Raw genomic sequence first — 24,408 nt, 5'->3', positions numbered from 1 at the left:
AATACCCATTATTTTGACAGTTTCATATATCGTCAAAAAATGGGTCTATTTTACTCTTTAATGAGTAATGCCGGTTTACAGTGCAGTTAAATACCGCTAGGTGGAATAATCAGGGTTTTTTGATCTTAAATTTATTTAAATATTTAATGTGTATAAAAACATCGCGAACATCGCGCAGGTATTTTTGACAACTTGCTTGAAAACAGAAACCATGTCATGAATTTTCATTCGGATCTTCTTTTTCTCTACTTCCGGTTTCGGCGCACACACAGGTTCGGCAAGTGTTGTCGGTTGCTGTCACAGCTAGCAAAGTCTTTTCCATCTTGTCAGCCAACGAAAGTAGGTGAGTTGCCTTCAGTCTCTCGTCCTGAAAACTCGGTATTTTTTATAAATTGGTAGCTTTGGAAGATTAAAACAGTTTGAAATGGTGTCTTTTGTTCTTCATTTGTTTAGTGCTATAGAAGTTTTAGTTTAATTGAATTACGTGAGTGAATTATTGAGCCAATTACTAAGCTGCTTGGAAACGTGTTCATGTTTTCATTCGCCATCTTCAATCTGGCTTTTATTTTTAATTAGTGCGTTTATCGGTTCAATGTAATTCTCTGTTTACTGCCATTAAAACTAATCTTATACTTATATTTTTGTTTATTTCAGGTAATCTAAAATGGCCGATTCATCGTCTCATCTGAACTGGTTGATCATCCGTGATCATAACGCTTTCCTGCTAAAACGCCGGAACATCAAGAAGCCATTCAGCACGGTGAGTTGAAGTGTCCTCTTGCATGTAACTTAGAATTGTGCTACTCGAATCTTGGAAGCATTTCTGTGATGATATATTAACCACCAAGATCTCTGAATGTTCTTCGGAACATTTCTGTTGATAACATTTGCTACTTCTGATCGCTTCCATGTAAATACCTCTAATAGACAAAAGAATGTGGCACTCCAAATTAAATTGTCTACGTCCATTTGTCTGTGCTTGGTACACAATTCTGATTGCTGCTTTACTATCGAAGAAGATTTACAACGAGATAACGGATTTTCCCCATTCTCATAGATACGAACACTTCTTTATAGGAGGCCAACAACTTGACCAACCTGAGCTCGTTCCGTTACAGCGGACTGGTCCACAAGAAGTCCCTGGGAGTCGTTCCAGCTGATAAGGGTATTCAGGTCGTCTACAAGCGGCCGAAGTTTCAGGTATGTTTACATTTACATCTTTAACATCTCAATGAAAAGTGCGTAAAAGTTCTTATAAAATGTTAATAGCTTTTGCCCACTATGCGTATTAATTTTCCACCTTCATGAGGAAAAAGGCTTACTGAAAGTCCTATGAATTGACTACGTCCACTACCCAATACTGATATCGACTATCTATCAAAGCATTTATTCTTTCAAATTTTAAGCATATCAATAAGTAAATGTTTTGTTTTTTTATTCTAATTTGGGTCGTAGTCTAAACCAGCCAAGGCCACCGTTAAGGTAACGCTGAAGCATCGCCCGCGCCGGACCCTGAAGAAGCTGAAGAATATCGTCAACGATAACCGTTACCGCCGTGATCTTCGCCAAGCTGCTCTCCGACGGGCCAGCGCTATTCTGCGATCACAGCGACCTGCGTCGACGAAGAAAGGCAAGGCTACCACTGGTACTGCCAGCGCTGCTGCGGCCGCTCCGAAGAAAGCGGAGTAAAGTACAACAAAGTGACGGGAGAATTTGTGAATTTGGCGGAAACATGAACATCGTTGTTTAACAGGAAACAACAACATTGTGTGACTCTGTGGGTTCACAATGAGAAGGAAAAATAAAATATGAAATAACTATCAAATGCGTCGTTGTGAATATCTAAAGAAATTTTCCCAAATGTAATATTGAAGCTGCCGTGCATACATACATATGAGATATGAGATCCTTCACAGTAATTAGGTATGGTAAGTATGGGTCTTCTTTGATGGCTCAATTTTCAACTAGAAATGGTTTGCTTTTTAAATTAGGTATTCTCAGTTATTGGAGGCTTTTCTATGCCCGCCAAGCATAAATATGTATCTAGAGGTAGCTGAGAATGTTTCCCATCCGAAAACATCCTAGGCCGGATTGAGAACCGAACTAGCCATCTACGGATTGGTAATCATGTTTTTTACTTGAGGCTAACTGGAGACCCCAGTGTGGAATAAAACATAAATTTGCGTTATCCCTTCATAAGGCAGTGATAACCATGTGTCAACAAATTGATCGTGATCGTGCTGAACACAAGTGATCGATTCTAATCAGCGCCGTAGCGTGTGGTTGGCCAGGTTGGCCCCCGCCAAGGGCGCCAGGCCTTAGGGGGGCGCCGAAATTCAGAACTATAAGAAATTCAGGGCTGTTACAACAGTCGTGGATTTCGCGATTTTCGCGTTTTTCGCGAATTTCGCGGATTTGTCGCGAAAATCGCGGATTTATAATTACACTCTATCGAGAATTCAAAATGTTAATGTTTTTTTATATGAGTGTATGAGGAATAAGCAATACTTTGGGATCCTAACATATTTTAGTTATCGTATGAATGTTGGTTGATATCCACACGATATTTGATAGACCGCCTGTTGACCTGACAAATTGATCAATAATCATAATTCTGGTTTGCCGGGACGCCGAATTGTGTTTAAAAGTTAGTCTTTGTTTCCAATATTTTTGAGAGTGGTTCCCATGTTGTTACTAATATGGTGGTTCATTATTACAATTTGGGTAACGACACTTTGACTATTTAGCTCGGGGTGTTCGTGTGAGTGACCGGATTGAACGCGTTGAAATTCGCACCTGGGACCGCCGGAACTGAACTTAAGCATGCTGGTTATCGTACGTAATTATGCTGATTGTTATCAACTCTGCCCACTCGGTTGAGCGATTAGAGACGCCTTATCTTTCCAACTTCTGCCTCATCCAATGCTGCTCCATGATGACTCCCAGTACTCCAGGCTGCTTATTCCAATTATTTGCAATCTAGTCCATTGCATTGACATAGCACAATTGAGCTTTCTCGTCAAAAATTGTATCTCGTTTTAAAGTCTTAGTCAATGCTTTGACTCATTTGAGATTTACTTTTCAGAGAACGCAATTTTTTTAGTTCAAAAACAAAAACTGAAAAAGTGCGGCAGGTATAAACCTGCCTGAAGTATTCGCGTTGGTTTAAAATCGGGTGAATGTTAGGCCAAGTTTGAAGAGCAGCACTTGTTCGATTATTGTTTTGAGCTTTAAAAATAGTTATGAGGTGGCAACAAATAAGTATGAGTTCTTTGTGAAAGTTTACCCTATATAAATTAAAAAATCGTTTGAGCCAATAAACATATTTGATGGAAAAGGTAAAATATCATCATTGCTTGGTTTTTTTTTCGGGTAAAAACGTAGCTGCCATTTCGCGATCCAAAATTCTTTAATTCTCCGTTTGCTCGTGCCCAGTGTTGTAAAATGTAACCACCCGTATGTCATTTGTCTAATTTGTTTAAAACTTTTTTTAGAAGTAGGTAGTCTTATATTTTTCATCAAAGATACATTGCTGTAAATATAAGGCTGAGGCTAGAGTGGATTTGTTTCCAAAATGTCGCTTGTCATTCGAATAACATTTTGCCTCCCACGACTCAGACTATTTTAACAGCAATGCAATGTCCTGTTAGACGAAGTTATAGAACCATTTAAGCGCTATAAGTTCGTTACAACATATTAAATTTGATATCGTGCTTCTGAAAAAGGTTTCGAAAAACAAAGACAAATGAAAGCCAATGACATTTTACAACACTGCATATGCTTCAGCACATTACAGAAATTGAGACTCCATGGGGAATCACGGTTGGTTGCAAATCCGATGATCCGCTGCTCGCAATAGATGGGTGATCAGTAGACGATGGAATCCCTCCGACTGGAAACTTGTATGTTTCACCTACTCTCTAATTTTCACCTACTCAGTGACTGAGTAAAATTGTATTGCCATCTCTTTTCTTCCCTCGGAAATTTTACATATTTTCCGTCAAAAGCAGGATTACTCATAGCTTTGAGTTGAGGGGAGCAGAATCGCGCAACTACTGTATTCGCGCAACTACTGTATACACTTCGAGGACAGCACACCATTTATTGACAATTTGTTAAACAATCCGCAGACCTTACAAATATTTCTATCCGCCTCTGCATCTATTTATCAGAGTTCTCCAAGCTTTTTGTGTAAGAGGCCGTACACTAAGTAAGCTGTTAATTTTTAAGTAACCTGTTAATTTTTTCCCATACAAATCATTTTTTATTTACATGGAGCGTAAGAAAATAGCAGACCCCCCTCCTCCCATAAGTGCTTACGTAATTAGTGTACGACCCCTAAGATTCTCAGGAGAATCAGTTTGGCAAAATCGTGTTGTTAAGGATCCTAGTCCTCTGAGTTTTAAAAAAGTTAACTCATTTTAAATTATTGCTCTTCAAAACTATCACAAATTGTGATTAAGTGTGACTCAACGCTATCTGGACAACCTGCTTAGAACCTCGTATCTGTAGGATCTCGACCCCCGGGATTTCAATGTAACGCAATAAAACGACCGTTCACGTCCGCTTCGTACAATGCTATATTTCAAACTGACTCTTTGTTTCAATTTACAGTTTCATTACCAGTATTCCTCTAAACTTATAACTCTCACACTAACACACTCTCTCTCTCTATCTTTATTCACCACACTACATCCCTCTCCTACACTTAAAAAAAAAAAAATTCACACCTTTTTTTAAAAATATATGTGAATAAAAAATCAAGTGAATCGTTTGGGAATTTTTCTTATTCTCATCGGCCGTTTCTGCTTCGGTGTCGAGTCGACATCTGCTGGTTTTTCTCGCTTCCTTGGATGGCCGGATGGATCGGATATGGCACCATCCTGTAAACCAGGCTGTGAACATTGTTCCTGAAGGGGTTCTTGGAGATCTGTGAAAGAATCAGAGGGATTTGAAGTTATTGCTGTAGAGGGCCACTTTTTCAAGTGGGCCACGGGACGCCGATATTTCACTCCATCTTTGTTGACTATCGTGGTATCACTTCCAGATCGATCGAGAACGGTAAACTTTTCCATTTTAAAATTTGGTTCCAGCTTGCCTGATTCGTAGCTTCTCATCATTACAATATCGCCAATTGCTATCTCCGATTCTTTTGCATTTCGCCGACGATCTGCATACAGTTTCCTTGCATCTTCTTTATTGCATCGTTTTCCTTGGTGTGTTCATCACGACTGAAATAGGGATCTGTCCGTAGTGATGGTAGCAAATCTTTAACAGGGCGTCCAGTTAGTAGCTCCAAAGGTGCTTTCTCGGTCACGGAATGCGGGGTGGTATTATATATGTAAACATACTCTTCGAGATTCTTTCTCCAATCTGACTTTAAAGCCTTAGAAATTCTTAGCGACTTCAGAATCCCCCGATTTTGTCGCTCTACCAAGCCGTTCATTTGAGGCCAATATGGTATGGATTTCACCAGATTTATGTTTTTGCTAGCACAAAAATTAAAACAATTCTTCACTTGTGAAAGGTGGCCCGTTATCTGAACGAATAGATTCAGGATACGTATGATCTTTGAAAATCTTCTCTAGGGCTTCAACGGTCTTGGAAGCAGTGGTACTCTTCATCTCCACTACATGAAGATATCGACTGTAGTAGTCTACTACGACCAGGAAAGTAGCAAACTCTTTGGCTGATAAAAAATCAATAGCAATCTCCTGCCACGGCCTTTCTGGCATTGCCTTACGGCACATAGGTTCAGGTGGATCTTGATTACTCACAGCTGTACATCCAACACATTGCTTCACGGCACTGCAGACTTCTGTATCCATACATGGCCACCATACATATTGCCGAAGATTTCGACGCATTGCCACTATCCCAGGATGGCCACGGTGAGCGATTTCCAGCGCTCGTTGCCGCAATTTCAGTGGTAATACGATTCTGTCTTCTCTAACAAGGATACCGCGAATCAACCCTAATTCTTTATCGAATGCTTGGTATCGGAAGAGCTCCGTCGGCCATATCTGTGTCCTCAGGGCTTCAATAACCCCGCTCAGCGTCGAATCATGCAATGTCTCGTAACGTATCTCTTCCAGAGTAATGGCTGCTGGCGATTCACCGATTGCACAGAGGAAGTGCTGTGTATTTTCATCAAATGGCGCATCTTCCTTAGTGCACAAGCGTGACAATACATCTGATATGTTCTTAGTTCCTTCAATATGCTTTATTTGGAAGTCGTAAGGCTGGAGGCGTAAGGCCCAACCTTGCGCTCGGGAACAAGCTCGCTTACCGTCTCTGTACTTTCCTTCGAAGATGTATTCGAGCGTTTTATGGTCGGTGAAGATCGTGAAATGAAGGCCGTATAAATACAAATAATATTTCTCCACTGCCCAGACTACGGCCAGTGCCTCCTGTTGTGTCTGAGGATACATTCGTTCAGCATCTGTCAGGCCTTTTGATGCGAAGCTAATGATCCTAGGCCAACCCGCGTCATCGCGTTGGATGAGCACCGCTCCCAAGCCTACAGGAGAGGCATCTACGAAAAGTTCTGTTGAATCCTTAGGATCGAAGAATCCTAGCTTCCTTACTTTGGTTGTCAGCTCTTGTCGAAGGTCGTTGAAGGCAGCTTGCTGTGTTTTTCCGAAAGTCTCAACTTCCCCACGGATAAACTCCCGAAGCGGCTCGGTGCGAGTAGATAGGTCTGGAATAAAGTGACCTACGAAGTTTACGAGCCCCAAAAAGCTCCGAACTTCCTCTTTTGTTTCCGGCATCCTGAAGTCACGTATAGCTGCAATCTTTTCCTCCGATGGGCATATTCCAAGAGCGCTAACTTTGAATCCCAGTATATTCAGCTCGGTCACTCCAAACACACATTTCTCTAGATTCAATTTCGCATTGTTGCTTTTCAAGACGGCAAGTACTTGCTGTAATCTGAGGTCATGTTCCTACCGCGTGCTTCCTGCTACTACAACGTCATCTATGTAGACTACGACTCCATAGATCCCCGAAAACATTTCCGTCATCACACGTTGAAATATTTCCGGGGCGCAGTTGATCCCGAACATGAGTCACCGCATCAACCCCCGATTTGTCATGAATGTTGTAACGTTACGTGAATCTGGATGAAGTTCCAGATGGTAGTAAGCCGAGGTCATGTCCAGTTTCGAAAAATAGGTTGCTCCTCGAAGCTCATTCAGAAAACTATCAATCACAGGAATCGGGAAATGTTCTCGTTGAATTGCCTCATTCGGGAGCTTCATATTTACGCAGAGCCGAATGTCTCCTCTACCCTTTGGAACGACCACCAATGGTGAAATCCAATCAGGCGCTCCCCTAACCGGCTCTATGATATCCTGTCGAAGCATATCCTGAATCTTTTCGTCAACTTTATGTTTCAAGGGCTCCGGAATCCTGGGATATGCTATTTTCTTGGGTGGAACAGAAAGATCAACCGAGAGTTTCACCTGCACATTTGGGAATTTCTGAAAAGGGGCTACTGATTCCTCTACCTGGTGAACATCTAAGCCAACTTTCAAGACATTCAGCTCTTCAGCAGTTGTTTTGCTCAACAGAGATTTGTTGGCACCGTCTATAACGAAAAACTCTGCAAAAGTTGTGGGTTTTGATGAGTTAACAGAAATTTTGGACTCGAAGCTGGCAAGAACGCGAAGAGGTTTCTGACTAGCATACGAAGAGAATTGGCGATTACATCGGACGTTCCGTTTAAACACTTCGACTTTGTTCCTCTGAAGATCCAGCCAAACCTCCTTGAAGATTGTGTTGATTGCTGCTCCAGAGTCGATGAGGAATTCGATGGGAAATGTGTTGATGAAACATGTTATGATTCCATTGTTGTAGGAGCATGAAGTAACCTAATAAACACAATATTTTGTTTTCAATTCTTTTATTCTCTTTCAAACTTAGTAAACTCCATTACTGAGATCCTACAAACCCTCAGATGAACTTTGGGAAACACATATTTTATTTTACCTGCTGAATATCCTCTGGAACTGGGCGGCGAGGTAAATCCTCATTCCAGTTTTCGTTCGGAGTGATTATATTTGCTTCTTCCTTTGTAGACTTCCAGTTTTCTCCCCGACCAAACCGCTTCATGGTACCAGTACGACACTTCCTGCCAAAGTGACCGATTTTCCCGCAGCTGTTGCATCGTGCCCGTCGTGCAGGACAACTTGGATCTTCGCTTGAATGACGGTATGATCCGCAACGATTGCACTCGTTTCTTGATCGCCTAAGACCAAATTGGGACGGTCTTGCACTGAATCTACCACGAGTAGCCGCTGATCTCCACTCTTGCTTCACCGAAGCAACTACTGCAGATTCTCCAACCAACGCTTTCGTCTTTTCTTTCTGTTTGAGGAGCATTTCTCTGTTCATAGCATAATTTGTTATTCCGTCAAGGTCCAACGTTCCCTCCAATCCTTTGTCACGCACTCGTTCATCAAACGCCCCCATAGTCACTTGCTGCAGAATCTCGATTTCTTCACGCTCTTGAAAATCGCATCGGATAGCCTGTGTACGCAGTCGTAGTAAAAACTGGCTGAAGGGTTCAGATGATGCTTGTTTGAGCGTACGGAATAATTCAAGTTCGATTCGGACATTACGCTTGCCAATAAAAAATTTGTTCAACCTTAGCACCGCGTTGTCGTATTCAGGGATTTCTTTTGGTTTGAATGGGACCCGAACCGGTTCCGGATATAGCTCCTCTGAAACGGGGCGCAAATTATAAAAAATCCGTTGTCATCCACGCCCTCCGCGAGCAAGCAGTAAGATGCGATTCGATACGTTTCATCTCAAGAATGAGCTCGAATGAGCGATGCCATTCCTCCCATTCTCTACGAAGGTCTGAAGAATCGACTGCCTCGTTGAAAGGTTGTAGTGGCCAATCTTTTTCATTCATGGTTCTACACAAAAATGAAAAATACATTGAAATGATTTATATTATCATTTCAACTAGATACCTTCAATTGACAATTGCGTATATTGAGTTGCTTGGTATTCTCCATATTTAAGGATAGCAATGATTATGGATATATTTATTTTGTAATCCCAATCATCGAAACAATAACATTTTGATCAGTCAAATCCTTTGTAGGTAATGATTTATCCAATATAAATAGTACTTCCTATTTATTTCTCTGCTAAATAGAGAATAAAATAGCTGTATGGAGTCGAACCACAACATTGAATACTCTTTTATTCGTAATATGGAATCATATTTCTTCTCAACTTCTCGTGCTGTGATGCTTATCAATGCAGACTCATACTTCTACTAAATCACTATATGTTTTGTCTGCTTCTGCAAAATGCTGAGCTCGAAATACTCTGTGCTGGGGAAATAAAGCGTATTCTAGAGTTGTGCACAGTACGTGCCTACTTAAGCGGACTTAGAATTCCTCCTACCAAACTGGCAGTCAGGCTGGATTACATAACCATAAACTACTTTGAACATTCGGGCTCCCTCGCTCAGCATTGCTGCTGGACTCGATTTGCTACGCTATATAACGAACTCACACTTATGCCACCCCAATACATCAAATATTTCACACGGTTCTCTTTGCTTTGGTAAATGCCGGGCTCGTGAAACCTTCACGCTACGACATACCAGTCTCACCTATTTTTTTTTACGTTACTTTATAGTACTCACACAAATTTGCTTACATTTCTCTCCACCAAAGCTGCGACACCAATTGGGCCGGACTCACATTGTCATAAACTACGTTAATCATTCGGTATGCTTCGCTCAGCATTGCTGCTGGACTCGATTTGCTTCGATATTACACAATCACACACTTCTGTAAACCCACTACAACAAAGATTTGGGTCTCTTTGCTATGGTAAATGCCGGACTCGTGAAAGTTCCACGCTGCGACATACCAGTCTCACCTCTTTGAACACGTTACACTTACACAAGTGAACTTTCATTTTCTCTCTACCAAGCTGCGGCACAAATAGAGCCGGACTCACATTATCATAAACTACGTTGAACATTCGGTCTCCCTCGCTCAGCATTGCTGCTGGACTCGATTTGCTACGTCGTTCAACGGACTTTTTTTTCTCTTTTTGCATTTCTCGTACATTTTATTTTTTTTTGTAGATATACAAACTCGTGTGTGTTACACACAACGATTGATGCTTGTAAAATAAAATAACCCATACTCTCAAATTGTTTAACTACTTTTGTACTTTACGTTGCACATTATTGAATATACTAAAACATTACACGGAGTGGGGGTCAAAGTTCCAAATCATTTAAACGTATATGCTTCGTTTTGAACAAAATGTGTATAAAGCTTACCTTGATTCCACAGGTCGCTCTAGTTGGCATGAATAAAATTCTCGTTGGAGCTCCACGTTACGGTTTTGATTATTTGTTCCCCGCTCAATTCACTTAATCTGGGCTTATATTCGTTTGTAGATTCACTCACTTCCCCAGTATGTTTGCTAAAGCGGACGTAAAGCTTTCACTATTTAACAAATACACAATAAAACAAAGCCGCGCCTGCAAGCACGTCGTTTGTGTGCAACACCATCTCTCTCAAACTGTTTTCACATATATGTAGTTCACTCCCCTCAAACAGCCAAACGAATCAATTTCATGAGGCGGCCATTTTACCAGAAAACATGTGGCTCACGCATCATCCAAGCACAAAAGAAAAGAAAATGACTCAATCAATACAATATTACGCAACTTATCAATTTGTTATCACTTGACCAGAATTCAACAATTTCTCACAAATTTCACTTTATTTTTTTTCTTACTGCTTTTAATCCTACCGGTTGCGCCAATTGTAGGATCTCGACCCCCGGGATTTCAATGTAACGCAATAAAACGACCGTTCACGTCCGCTTCGTACAATGCTATATTTCAAACTGATTCTTTGTTTCAATTTACAGTTTCATTACCAGTATTCCTCTAAACTCATAACTCTCACACTAACACACTCTCTCTCTCTATCTTTATTCACCACACTACAGTATCGATGTCAGTTCGAATGTGTAGAATCCAAACTGAGCTCGGAGTTGCCAACTGCTCTTATCACCCTAGATTCAAATTTATGCTAAAAAATAACTTTAGTTAAATATTTGTAACGGCCTTATTAGATTTTTTTTTCTACTGATCAATATCGATATATCGATTTCTACTGATCTAAGTTTCGATATATTAAAAGCAACAGTATTAAAATTTTGCATTGAAACGTGTTTGTCGCGGTTTTGTTTTTGTAATAGCGGATTCCATTTTGCTAGTCGCGGATTTCGCGGTTTGGAATTTGATCATTTTGTAACAGCCCTCAGCTGAGCCCTGGAAATTATGACAAATCTAATCGAGGTTTTTACGCGTTTGAATACTTGAATTGGACAGGAAATACAATTGAAAAGAATATTGGACCAAGTTTCTGGGGAAGAAGCCCTATATGAGTACTTCAATACGCCAAAGGCGAAACACAGAGTAGACTGTGAGAAACTACGTATAATTTTTGTTCATGACTAAGACATCTGAACCGTTTTTGAATAGTAGATACTCGGAAATAGAGATTGTGAGTTTGTTTGAATTTGAAATAAATTCTCTCATATTTATGCATGCAAACTATTTCAGATTCGAAAAGGAATCATAACGAACGCATTTGATCCAGTGACATTTTCGATTCCTTTAAACCAGACACTTTATGATGGTAAAAAATAACAAGAAAATATATGGAATATTCGATGATACTTTGAATTTGATTTTATTTTTAGCAACTGATCTACTTCAAAGTTGAAATTTATTTGTCAACCAACGCCACCAAACTTCCGATAGACCCACTCCAGGAATTGTTAAAATCTTGATCTGAATAGGTCCGGAGTTCGTTTTTTCTTGATATGACTTGGTCAAATCGCTATTCCTACCTTCTACCAATTCTCTCCAAAGTTAAAGTTTATTTCAAGTCCAGAAGTTCTTTCAAACCACCGACCAAGGTCTAATGGCAATTCCGAGGCGGGTCATTCGATCCACTTCGAAGTAGGATTCCTCTTGATGCGACTACGTCCGATCCACTACTGCGTGAATTTACAACAAGCAAGTCTGTTTTTTTGTCGGTAACACACGCACTATTGGATCTAGTTTTTTTGGGCTTATTGGGCTTATTTAACCTTTCTAAAAATCGGTAAAATTTCTAGAAAATGGATTTTTAGAAATCTTCTTGTTTTAATAATCCTTACCTCCTTTTCTACTTATTGAAACATATGCCGGTTATAGAGGCTTAAGGTATTCATAAAGCAAATATTTATTAAATCCACCACGCAAAAAAAAAACTATCGTTCATTTGGAAGGTTTATTTGCCGTTAAGCATTACAACGCCAAAATCATGTTTTAATAGTAATTTTTCATGATTTTTATGCATTAATGTTAGTTTTGAGGACGACTCGCGTTTTGGTCGAGGTTATGGAATACAATAATACAGTAGGGAAGGAAGGGAACTAATGGAGCTTAAGCTTAAGTAATAACGATTCTGATGTTCACTTAGTTGCCATTGTTAACAACGTGTCACTTTTGTAGCGGGACGAACAAACATTTTCATGGGAGACAACAACGAGAGGAATACATATGGAAGGGGAACGACAGACATTGAAATGGACAACAAGAGGAAAACATTTGTGATGGGGTACGGCAGGCAAGAGGATGGGCGGACCATGATTACAGTTTTACATCAGCAACTCCCAAAAATTGGTGAACAAGGGACATATAATCAAGATCAAATCCCACCAACACTTTCCTAATAAGCTTTGGTTGTTTTCCTTGGACCCGGGGATGTTCCTTTAGTGCAGATCTGGGGCCACGCTCCTCGCACGCTCACGACGTGATCAATATCCTGATAATCCTCGCCGCAAACACAGAGATTGCCTTCCGAGAGCCTCACTCTGAAAAGATGTGCATTTGGAGTATAGTGATTGGACATTAGACGACACACGGTTCAAATGAAGTCTCGTCCCATATTCAATGTTTTGAACAATGGACTTTTCGACATCTGCGGGCGAATTGAATACAGCCATCTACCCAACTTCCCATTTTTCCTTCTACATTTATCGAAGATGATTTTCCAATTCCAAAGAGCCCGTTTTCTCAATCCCGGGACCGAGCAATGAGAAAGGACCCAGGCCAATTGATTTTAATCCCAGCTGATGATGTTTATTTTGAACACGTATGAAAGTAAGGGGCGCCTAATAACGGTTTCGCCAAGGGCGTTGGGAGTCCACGCTACGGCTCTGATTCTAATGAAAACTCCTTTGCACAATCTAAGGTCACTGGGTAGAAACACACGCTGCCTAGCATGATGAACACCCTCAGTTGGTTTTTATGTTCTCCACGACACCACGGAGCAATTTCATGAAATCCGATGGACTTATTTCAGCAGTGGTATTTTCAAAAACTTCTGGAATCCGAAGAGATATCGATGACCTATGCTGTTTATGGAAGAAGTAACCATTTTTAGTTCATTACATATTAGATTACTCCAAAAAGGTCTTTTGATAGAAAACCCGGAGACCCATTAGTGTTATATACTATGGACTATGCGGGTTGTTGTTTGCAAAAGCTAGTTGACTCGTTGCTCTCTTTTGAATTTTTTTTTCGGCATTTTATATGTAAATAACGACGTAAAACAAATTCATTAAATCGAATAGTTAATTTTACCTTATATCGGTTCGGGAAGCAAAGTTTCGTTACGCTTGAATAACGAAAAGATTGATAAAAGTTGTTAAATATCTTGGCTGTGCATATGCACAGCATATGTTTCGAAATGGACAAATTGATATGAAATTTGCGAAAAAGAATCCACGTGTCTTGGAGGGACTCGAGGAGGTACTCGGATTCTGATGGCTTTTACGCAAACGTGACCTTTAAGTGGTCTTGTTGTGTAGGGGTTATCACGCCTATCTAGAGAGTAGGAGGTTGAGGGTTCGAGTCCCTCCAAAACACGTGGATTCTTTTTCGCAAATTTCATATCAATTTGTCCATTTCGAAACATATGCTGTGCATATGCACAGCCAAGATATTTAACAAAAAAAAATGGTTTTCGTACGGCCGAGTTGCCGAATAATATGCAATTAATTGATAAAAGTTATAATTTCGCCGCCAAGATCAAGAAACTTTCCCCTAGAGGCCTGAATAAGAGAAACGCGGATAGAAAATATGACTCTGCCAACACTGTATTCAATCTTCTTTATCAAAGAACAACACATGAAAAGGAAGAAATGGTTTATGCAGATAAAATCTCACAATCCGCTATTTTATGTGTCCACATCACATAACAATAGAATCCAATAAACAATGGAATTTCATTTCATAATCTATACATGACATGCATATATTATTGCAAACTAGTGTAAAATACATTCAATTTTGTTTATTTAAAAATGGCATAAAATCGAATTTGGCCGTTTTCAGTATTTGAGCCAACATTTTGGCTGCTTGACAGGTCTTCTGCTCGATTGGCTGCTGTTTTTTGACGGTTCGATTGGCGGCACATACCTATCCGCGTTTCTCTTATTCAGGCCTCTACTTTCCCCCATACTTGTACAGGCCTACAGTAACAATGCAGTGCAATAAGTGTTGCTAGACCATCGATTGCAAAATTGAAACTTTCATAATGTGCGACGGCAATTGTGCGAAGCGGTATCATGCTGCGTGTGTATGAAGCGACGGTATGTGTCTTGGAATCGAAGAACGTTTTGTGGATGTGTGACGATTGCCTACAGGACTTCTGTAAAACACATGACGAAAAATACAATTTTTCGTCACAACGCCGATCGACCACCGTCGAAGCCGATGTCGATGACTTGAAAGTGAAGGTTGCGGAGATTATCCAAACACTTTCGATGGTTACTCCCGTACATAAACAAAGTAGACTCGCGCAATCAACACCAGTCTCGCCATCAATTCGGAGAACATTTGGAACGGAACTTTTGGATGGAACTAAAACGAATTCATCACTTCGAGGTGCTACAATTTGCGATGATGGTTTCAATGCTCAAGCTGTAGAATGTATGGATGATATGTTCTCATTATTTATGACCAATATCGAGGCCAACAGCAGTCTACTGCAGCAGACATCGATCAACTTGTGCGGGGTTCTCTCAGCATGGATGAATCACGTTTTATTAGCATAAAAAAGCTAGTACCGAAGAATAAAGTGCTCGATAGTTTGGATTACGTTTCATTCAAAGTTAAACTTGATAGTGAATACAAATCGTTAGCTTTAAAGCCTTCCACTTGGCCAATAGGAATCAAGTTTAGAGTATTTACGAATCATAACGATGTATGGAAGCCTTACAGTTAAATGTATAAATGTATCTACGTTCTTGTTTGCTTTTGTCATCATAGACAGTATTGTTAGGGATAATTAATGAAAATTGTTTTGTGTTTAATATATTTGATTGCATCGATTTTTATTTTGTGAACTTCAAATTAGTAAATGTTATGTTATTGTAGTATTATGCTGATTTACACGGATTTGTATAGTCGTAATATCACCACAGAGAACAGACATGGAGGCTCGAACAAAATTTCTTGCAAAACATGTGTAAACAAACACACCGAACCGCAACGGCATCGACGTCGACATTGCAACTCACGATCTCATTTTGACAACACGATGGCGCTGGTATGCTCTTGCATGCATAACGACACTAGCGAACAGTGGCATTTTTTGATGACGCTAGCGCTGATTCTGCTCGGGATAACCACGGGACTGACACTTGTATACCTCTACCACAGTTCATTTCGTAGCCAACATAGAAAATTCCGCACTGACAGCCATAAGAAGAATCATGGGATAGAAAGAGATAGGTGCGTTCCACACTGACAGTTCCATAAACGACAAGCAGAAGAAAGGAGACTGCATCTACACTACGAAAACACAACCAAAACATCAGACCCCCGGGGATAACGGCGACATTCCAAAGTTATTTCAAAATGAACAGTCAAAAGTTATCACAACATGGCGAGTGCAGCTTCAACGTCTGTTCTCTGTGATATCACCATCATTGGGGCTTGACATAGCCTGTTGATGAAACTAAATAAATAAATAAATACCGATCGACTCAGCTCGACGAACCGAGGCAGGGTTTGAATCCAAAAGAGAATTAAAAAGTCTCTTACTTATCGCACAGACAAACAGACGTAACACTAGAGAAAATACCATCGACCATGACTTCAACGATCAATTTGAATGTGATTGATTACGCAATTCACAACTAGAGGCGCTAGTTTCGCAATCCGTCCGATTTGACATTTCACTCCAGCGCCTTCTGGTGACGATGTCATACGAAACATCGTTTCGTGTAACATGCTCGCAAGATGGTGGTAGAGGAGTTGAGCGATGGATTTTTCAGAAAAATGTTCAAGCTGTTACGTCTGTTTGTCTGTGCTTATCGTCTCTGTATACATGTACGATATATAGCATACCGCGAGAGACTTTTTTTTTCGCAAGCTGACATGATAAAGAACAGTTACTGATTCGTATTTTGTACAAATTTTGTAGACACACTTTGTAGAACTTAGCATTACCCGATTTACTTGCAACAAGTTGCATTCGACGGGGAATGCGGTGTCATTGTTCGGTATTGAAAATTAACCCGATCTAACATTGCTTTTTGGGATTATTGTAAAAACATAGTTTTTCCCAAGGGTCCCCTCAAAATTGATTTTTTTTCTAGAGTTGTGGCAATGCATAGCATCAGTGGCGTAGCCACTGGGTGGGTTTGGACATAAGCCTCCCCCCAAAGGAAAAAATGTTTGAATGAATTTAATGCAAAAACATGCCAATTGATAGACAAAATCCAATCTATTCTCTTGATCCCTGAAGTGCTTTTTTGACCTTTCTTATGTGATTTTTTCAATACATTTTACGATGCATGAGAAAGGCATCATCGCCGCTATAGGTGGATTAATCTGGGTTTTTAGCAATAAATTAGGGTAAACAATTTCTCAGTGAAATATTTTTACTAAGTTTCACGTGATATTTCCAGTGATGTTTTAACATTTAAGGATAAGCATCTAGGAAGTTAAAACCAAAATTCACTCGCGTTTTCAAGGCCACAAAGCATCGCACAATAATTGTCATTTTTATTATTCCACGCATGCTGCGACGCAGCAAAGCTAAAATAATAAAAATTAATAATAATAATAATTGCCCGCTGCCTCCGTATTGAGTGTGGCCTTGAAAACGTGAGTGAATTTAGTTTTGGATTCTATGATGCTTATTGCTTCCCAACTAACATTTAAGTTTTATAATGCTCTTGAAGACCATAATTTACCCTTCAAGAGTGTTATAAAATCAGCATAAAACCAAAATGTTACTAGGGTTGTACTTAACGAAACAAATATTGCGTGGGCAAATCAACTAAATGCCACATGTTTGGCGTATAGTCATATTGAAGCTTAATATGAGTTTCTCCGACGGATAACATCACATCACATATAGATACACACAGAAGAAAAAGATCACTTTAAAATAACCAACATATTGGTTGAATTTCAAACTAAATATTTTGTATTTCTTAATTGATGACTTGTGAGGGAAGTCAGATTTTTTCTTTTTTTTGGAAAAGATGTTTAATTTTGATACACATAGTAAAGTTTGCCATTTTAGGGTGTTTTTATGAGATATTGCGAAAAAAGATTCAGCTGACTTCTCTCACAAGTCATCAATCATGAAATAGAGAAACGATGATACCCTGCAGTATCACACACCGCTGCTGGTCGGACGCTCGGTGGCAAACGAGCCTCTATTGTAGTTGCAGAAGCAAACCCGCCTCAATACGACAAATAGAAGCACATGTTTGTGATTCAAACGCAACCGACTGTTGTTCAATTCTGATACACATAGTTGGGTAGAGAGAACAGGGTGTGAAATGTTGCCAAAGCAGATTCGATAGATACGGGGAATTGACTGATATCCGTGATATCCCATCGTTATTTGCTGATTATGGAACAACTTCTCGCAAGGGCAGCTGTTGTATAATTGATAATACGTCCGTGTACTAAATGGAATAGTGTAGGTTCAAGTCCCACCGGCAGCCGAATCTTTTTTCGCAATATCTCATAAAAACACCCTAAAATGGCAAACTTGACTATGTGTATCAAAATTAAACATCTTTTCCTAAATATTTTGTTGTTTTTATACCTAACTCGTTTGTTTCAAGTTTCAATCATATGGTCGAATTGAAACAAACAAGTTCTGTGCTTCGTTTCTATTTAGATTTGCAGTTTGATTCAACATAGAGTATATTGATTTCAAACCATAATCACGTGGACGCACCTAATTTTGCGCATTATTATTATTATTACTTTATTATTCACCCTTCTGGCGTAAACGAGAATGCACTTCAACTTTCGTTCGAAAGCGCGTTCGTACGTTAAACATGAATATTGGTGAATAATTATTATTTATTATTTATTCAGACTAAAGCCCCAAACGCAATACAACGGAACGGCGACGGAAACGGAAAATCGGACAGAAAGGCCGAAGTGGCCTGTGCGGTATATAAGAGTCTTCTCCATGGCTACATGTCGCCAGCCACGCAGTCTACGGAGGGTCCGCAAGTCATCTTCCACCTGATCGATCCACCTTGCCCGCTGCGCACCTCGCCTTCTTGTGCCCGTCGGATCGTTGTCGAGAACCATTTTCACTGGGTTACTGGACATTCTGGCTTCGTGCCCGGCCCACCGCAGTCGTCCGATTTTCGCGGTGTGAACGATGGATGGTTTTCCCAGCAGCTCATGCAACTCGTGGTTCATTCGCCTCCTCCACGTACCGTCCGCAATCTGCACCCCACCATAGATGGTACGCAGCACTTTCCTTTCGAAAACTCTAAGTGCGCGTTGGTCCTCTACGAGCATCGTCCAGGTCTCGTGTCCGTAGAGGACTACCGGTCTAATGAGCGTTTTGTAGATTGTCAGTTTGGTACGGCGGCGAACTCTATTCGATCGGTCTTGTGGAGTCCAAAGTACATACGATTTCCAGCCACTATGCGTCTCTCTCATTTTCGGCAGTCACCAGTGAGCCCAAGTACATAAATTCTTCTACCACCTCGATTTCGTCACCACCGATGCAAACTTGCGGTGCTCACATTGTCTTCTCTTGAACCTCTTCCTATCACGAACTTCGTCTTCGACGTGTTGATGACTAGTCCGATCCGCTTGGCTTCCCTTTTCAGTCTGATGTAGGCTTACTCTATCTTCTCAAATATGCCATAATATCTATGTCGTCGGCGAAGAAAAATAGCTGGACGGACTTATTGAAAATTGTATCACTCGTGTTAATCCCTGCTCTTCGTATTACGCCTTCCAAAGCGATGTTGAATAGCAGACACGAAAGACCATCACCTTACCGTAACCTTCTGTGGGTTTCGAAGGGACTCGAGAATGTCCCTGAAACACGAACTACGCACATCACCCGATCAATCGTCGCCTTGATCAACCGTGTCAGTTTATTCGGAAATCCGTGTTCGTGCATTAGCTGCCATAGCTGCTCCCGATCGATTGTATCATATGCGGCTTTGAAGTCGATGAATAGATGATGTGTGGGCACGTTGTATTCGCGGCATTTCTGCAGTACTTGGCGAATGGCGAACACCTGGTCCGTGTTGGAGCGTTCACCCATAAAACCCGCCTGGTACTGCCCCACGAACTCCCTTGCAATTGGTGCTAGTCGTCGGCATAAAATTTGGGAGAGTACCTTGTAGGCGGCGTTCAGCAATGTGATTGCGCGGTAGTTGCTACAATCCAGCTTATCGCCCTTTTTATATATGGGACACAAGATACCTTCCATCAACTCCTGCGGCAAAACTTCCTCCTCCCAAATCTTGGTAATGACCCAGTGCAGCGCTCTAGCCAGTGCCTCACCACCGTGTTTAGTTAGCTCTCCTGGTAGTTGGTCAACCCCAGAGGCTTTGTTGTTCTTCAGCCGGCCAATCTCCTCCTGGATTTCCTGGAGATCCGGAGTCTGTAAAATTATGTCCTGCGCGCGTTCTCCCAGGTCCATCACCAAACCGCCATCTTCGTCTACCACATCGCCATTCAGGTGTTCTTCGTAGTGCTGCCGCCACCTTCACCTCACGCTCGTTCGTAAGAAGGTTCTCGTTTATGTCCTTACACATATCGGGCTGTGGCACGTGGCCCTTACGTGAACGGTTCAACTTCTCATAGAACTTTCGCGTGTTATTAGCGCGGTACAGTTGCTCCGTCTCTTCACGGTCTCGATCTTCCTGCTTGCGCTTTTTCCTCCGGAAATCGAGTTTTGTCTGTTCCTCGCCTGTTTATATCGTGCCTCGTTCGCCCTCGTGCGGTGTTTCAGCAATCTCGCCCATGCTGCATTCTTCTCTTCTACTAACTGCTCACATTCGCCGTCATACCAATCGTTTCTCTGATCCGGGGGCACCGTGCCAAGTGCAGCGGTTGTGGTGCTACCAATGGCGAGACGCTGCGCCTAGCTGCTTTTCCGTTGAGGGTGCCACTTCCAGCTGCTGCGCGTATTCTTGGGCTAGTCTACCGTCTTGTAGCCGCCCAATGTTAAGCCGCGGCGTCCGACTTCGACGCGTGTTGTACACCGTCGAGAGTTTTGAGCGCAGGCATACTGCAACGAAGTAGTGGTCGGATTCAATATTCGCACTGCGGTAAGTGCGGACGTTCGTGATATCGCAGAAGATTTTACCGTCGATTAGAACGTGGTCGATTTGGTTTTCCGTTTCTTGGTTAGGTGATCTCCATGCGGCCTTGTGGATATTTTTGCGGGGAAAGAAGGTGCTTCGGTTGGTTGGTTGGAACCTGTCCATTTATGTTTATCAAATAGCAACCGCTGTTGAAAATAAACAACGGATATTTAAGTATAAGCAAAACTTGGCGAATAAGCTGGCCTAGAAATAGTAGCTGACTCAATTGTTAAATAATTGTTTATTTAGAGAGTACGAATGCTCTCGGAGCAGAATGTCACATGAGAGTAAATGTAGGTAGCATGCAACATTCTGCAACGTTATTGAAAATGAGGGAAAAATTGTAAACAATAGCCAGTAATTATAAATAACGTTTTTGTAAATAAAGAAGAGAGTCGGATTTTGGACTTGGAGTTAGCAAGTCACATCAGAATTGTTCAAGTGTTTTATTTTTCAAATTGTGATGACTGTTTTCCCGAAAACTAACCGCTCGGGCTTGCGCAATTGGTGACAGCGGTAACCGCTAAAATTTGGCAATGGAAACGCCGTTTCGAAGTGTCTAGTAGTTATAAAAAAATCGAGAAGACAGAATGGTTGAATTTCAACGTGAAAAAGTTAAAAAAAAAACTTAGTGAAATGAAATTCACATCCAAAATGTGTAAAAAGTGAAGAAAACTATGATTGTGCACATCAGAATAAAAACTTTAAATGTGCAAAAAAAAGGACAAAAAAATCAGCCATAATGAACAAAAAACTCGGACAAATTAATTAACTTCCTGGAGCATCAGAGCAGCAAAAAAAAAAAATGTGGTATAGGTGAGTACATGAATTTCGGGCTTTTCGAAGCATTTACATGTAATAATAAAACATTTTTATTTATAAATACCATAATACAAGTATCCTCAACAAATTATTTACTACTAAGTATCCGAGTATCCGAATTAAAGTTGGTATTAAGTCCAGGACTAAAATTGAAAGGTGAAATTATTTACACGATACAGAGGTGTTATACTCACCTATCACTGATACTTGGTTACCGCACAACAGGGAACACTGCGGTAAAGCACTAGAATTTGTCCACGATTAAACGGTCTCTGTTCGTTTTCGCATAACTCGAAGACGTCTTGATGGATTTTCCGGTGAAAACTAAAATTAAGACACCCATGGCATTCACATATGTTCACCTGCAATAAATTAATTATCACTATATATTTACCTTCCACGACGATGTTCTACGCTGGACACTGGATGACACACTTTTTTCGGTGACTCTCTCGGCACTTTTTTCAATATGACCCGCGAACGAACTGAACGAACGACCCGCGAACGGACTGAGTACATTTTGATGCGTCGGCAATTAGTCGTCCAAACCGCGGACGAGCAGATAGGCGCACGGTAATGGGCGCGTTTCCAATGCAATGCATTGGATATGATTACACGTCTACGTACGGGAGCTTTTGATTTGAATGAAATAATGTATGCAACAGCAGTACAGTAATTGCCAGCAATATGCGTTCGCAGGATTTGTGTTCTTACAAACAAGTTTATTCAATTTAACATCTCAATGTCACAATTAATTGATTCTTGATTAAATACTTTGGTGAAAGTTCGGTACAAAACGGAAGGTAAAATGGAGTTTTCACAAATAACAGCACTCCAATGTATACCCGTATATGATGGAAATCCAGAAGAGCTGGAACCATTCATTTTACAATTGGAATTATTTGCATCTCAGTTAGAAGGACACGATCAAACTCCGCTTTTGAATGTTATATGGATGAAATTGAAAGGTAAGGCTCTTCGAAGAATTTCGAATTTAATTGCCCCTACTTGGACAGAAGTGAAAGCTAATTTACAACGCGAATTTAAGCTTCAGAAAAGCATTAGTGCTCTCATGAAAGATATTGAAACACTTTTACAGAAACCAAACGAAACGTTTGATGAATATAAAGCGAGAGGAGAAGAATTGTATAAATGGATAGAAAATGAAGGGCCGTTTGGGTTATCATCTTTGCGAAAACACTTCTTAGGGGGACTTCGAAACAAGGATCTTGCCCATGCAGGAATATTCCAGAGAGAAAAATCATTTCCAGAGTTACTCATCTGGTTAAAAAACGAGTGGGATGATAGAAATGAAATTGAAGAGATCAACGTAAGAGTGGAAATATTGAACAAGGCTATGGAAGACAATCTCAATCAAATCTCTAACGAGCGACATAGAAAAAACTTGAATGGTGAAGAATGTCAAAATGATTTTTCACACGCAGATGTTCAAAGGACTACATCTAACACGAAACAAAAAAACTGATCAATGGGGGCTTCGAATATTGCGTCCGAACACCCCGACAAATAGATAATAAACCAATTAGACGCTATAACACTAATATTGCTAAATATAATAATGTGGATAATAATAACAATAAATTTAAAGTTTATAGGGAATATTCCAATAATTCACATTCAAATAAGATGGAAGAAAACTCCTCTACAAGTATGCACAAGCTTAATATTTGCATTCCGGCACATGAAAGGGTGCCAATTATACGTACGAGCGATAATCAATTTTTATTGGCCCTCAAAGCAATGGGCAATCCCAATCGTAAAATGAAGTTTTGATAGATACTGGTGCTTGTTGTAACTTAATGAGATGGGACGTAGCTGCTAATATGGGGCAAACTGAAGTAAATTTGTCCGACAAATTAAATATGACTGGATTCAATTCAACGCAAACGTTAACATTAGGATCAGTAGAAATAAACGTGATAATGGGGAATTCGCAATATAAAATTAAATTCCATTTAATAAAAGAATTATGTGTACCGGGAATTATAGGAGCAGAATTTCTTAAGCAACATACATTATATATTGATCAGCAATTTGCGTATATCATTTTGCGCAAACCAGATATTATTGCGAACACTACTAAAAATAAATCAAAGAGGGAATAAATGGCGTCAATTCATTAGCTGGAAAAATCAGTGAAGGAAACACAAGTAATCGGAATTACGTATTATTTAGTGACATGGCTTGTCAAACAGAGACAACAGATAACGAAGATTTTGCATTTAAAGAAGCTGAACATATTATTGACAAAGGATGTCGAACAAATAATCAAACTATTGATACAGGTCATTTTCCTAAGGATACTTATAGGAAACAACATATGGATTTAAATTGTTTTGCAGAAAATAATTATGACAAACAGGAACAAACCAACCAACTTGAAGACAATTATTCGCTTAAGGTTCAAGAAAACCAGGAATTAAACGAAATGAAAAATGAAGGTATTAGATACCCCATAGAATTTACCTACGATCATCGATTCTGTTTGGAACTTGCCACACTTGAAAATCCAAACGAATTAACAAAATATCTTTTAGACACTGGGGCTCAAATGAATATAATCAGCGCCAAAAGAGCAATCAGAGTAGGGGCAAAATCCATAAATACGAAAGATCAAATGACAGTTCAAGGAGTGACTAAAATTCGATTTTATCAATAGGATCTATTTGGATACATTTGAAGATTGGAGAGAAAATATTTCCCACAAAATTTTATGTGGTTAAAAATCTGACTGTCCCAGCAATAATTGGAGCGAATTTTATCAAAAAACACGTTCATGCCATTGAAGATAATTTTAAAATTGGAATTTTCAAAACTAATGCAGAGGGTAAGAAGCCATATATGGAAAATAATCGAATA

At 40.2% G+C, this 24,408-nt stretch overlaps 1 protein-coding gene and 1 long non-coding RNA gene across 2 annotated transcripts; one reads left to right on the top strand and one right to left on the bottom strand.

Moving 5' to 3' along the window:
* Positions 1-229: 229 nt before the first annotated feature.
* On the top strand, positions 230-1,825 carry LOC134214309 (large ribosomal subunit protein eL28). Its single transcript, XM_062693718.1, has 4 exons — positions 230-343; positions 655-760; positions 1,078-1,200; positions 1,456-1,825. The coding sequence occupies exons 2-4, from the start codon at positions 665-667 to the stop codon at positions 1,687-1,689; spliced, it is 453 nt and encodes a 150-aa protein (XP_062549702.1). The 5' UTR covers positions 230-343; positions 655-664; the 3' UTR covers positions 1,690-1,825.
* A 19,698-nt stretch (positions 1,826-21,523) lies between these two features.
* LOC134214308 (uncharacterized) lies at positions 21,524-22,551 on the bottom strand. The gene is made up of 3 exons (XR_009979728.1): positions 21,923-22,551; positions 21,723-21,852; positions 21,524-21,671 (listed from the first exon to the last, which is right to left on the bottom strand). It is a non-coding gene; the product is annotated as an uncharacterized LOC134214308 (long non-coding RNA).
* Between the last annotated feature and the right edge of the window lie 1,857 nt (positions 22,552-24,408).

This window comes from Armigeres subalbatus, chromosome 2 (genome assembly GCF_024139115.2).
Source record: "Armigeres subalbatus isolate Guangzhou_Male chromosome 2, GZ_Asu_2, whole genome shotgun sequence".
NCBI classification, from domain to species: Eukaryota; Metazoa; Arthropoda; class Insecta; order Diptera; family Culicidae; genus Armigeres; species Armigeres subalbatus.
The sequence above is the reverse complement of the archived record's forward strand: the minus strand, read 5'-3'. Positions and strand labels throughout refer to the sequence as shown.

Excerpts from the sequence above, each read along its gene's own strand:
- LOC134214309 (XM_062693718.1), top strand. The coding sequence starts at position 665 with ATGGCCGATTCATCGTCTCATCTGAACTGGTTGATCATCCGTGATCAT. Across the intron at positions 761-1,077 it reads TCAAGAAGCCATTCAGCACG|GAGGCCAACAACTTGACCAA; the intron begins GTGAGTTGAAGT and ends ACTTCTTTATAG. Across the intron at positions 1,201-1,455 it reads ACAAGCGGCCGAAGTTTCAG|TCTAAACCAGCCAAGGCCAC; the intron begins GTATGTTTACAT and ends TTTGGGTCGTAG.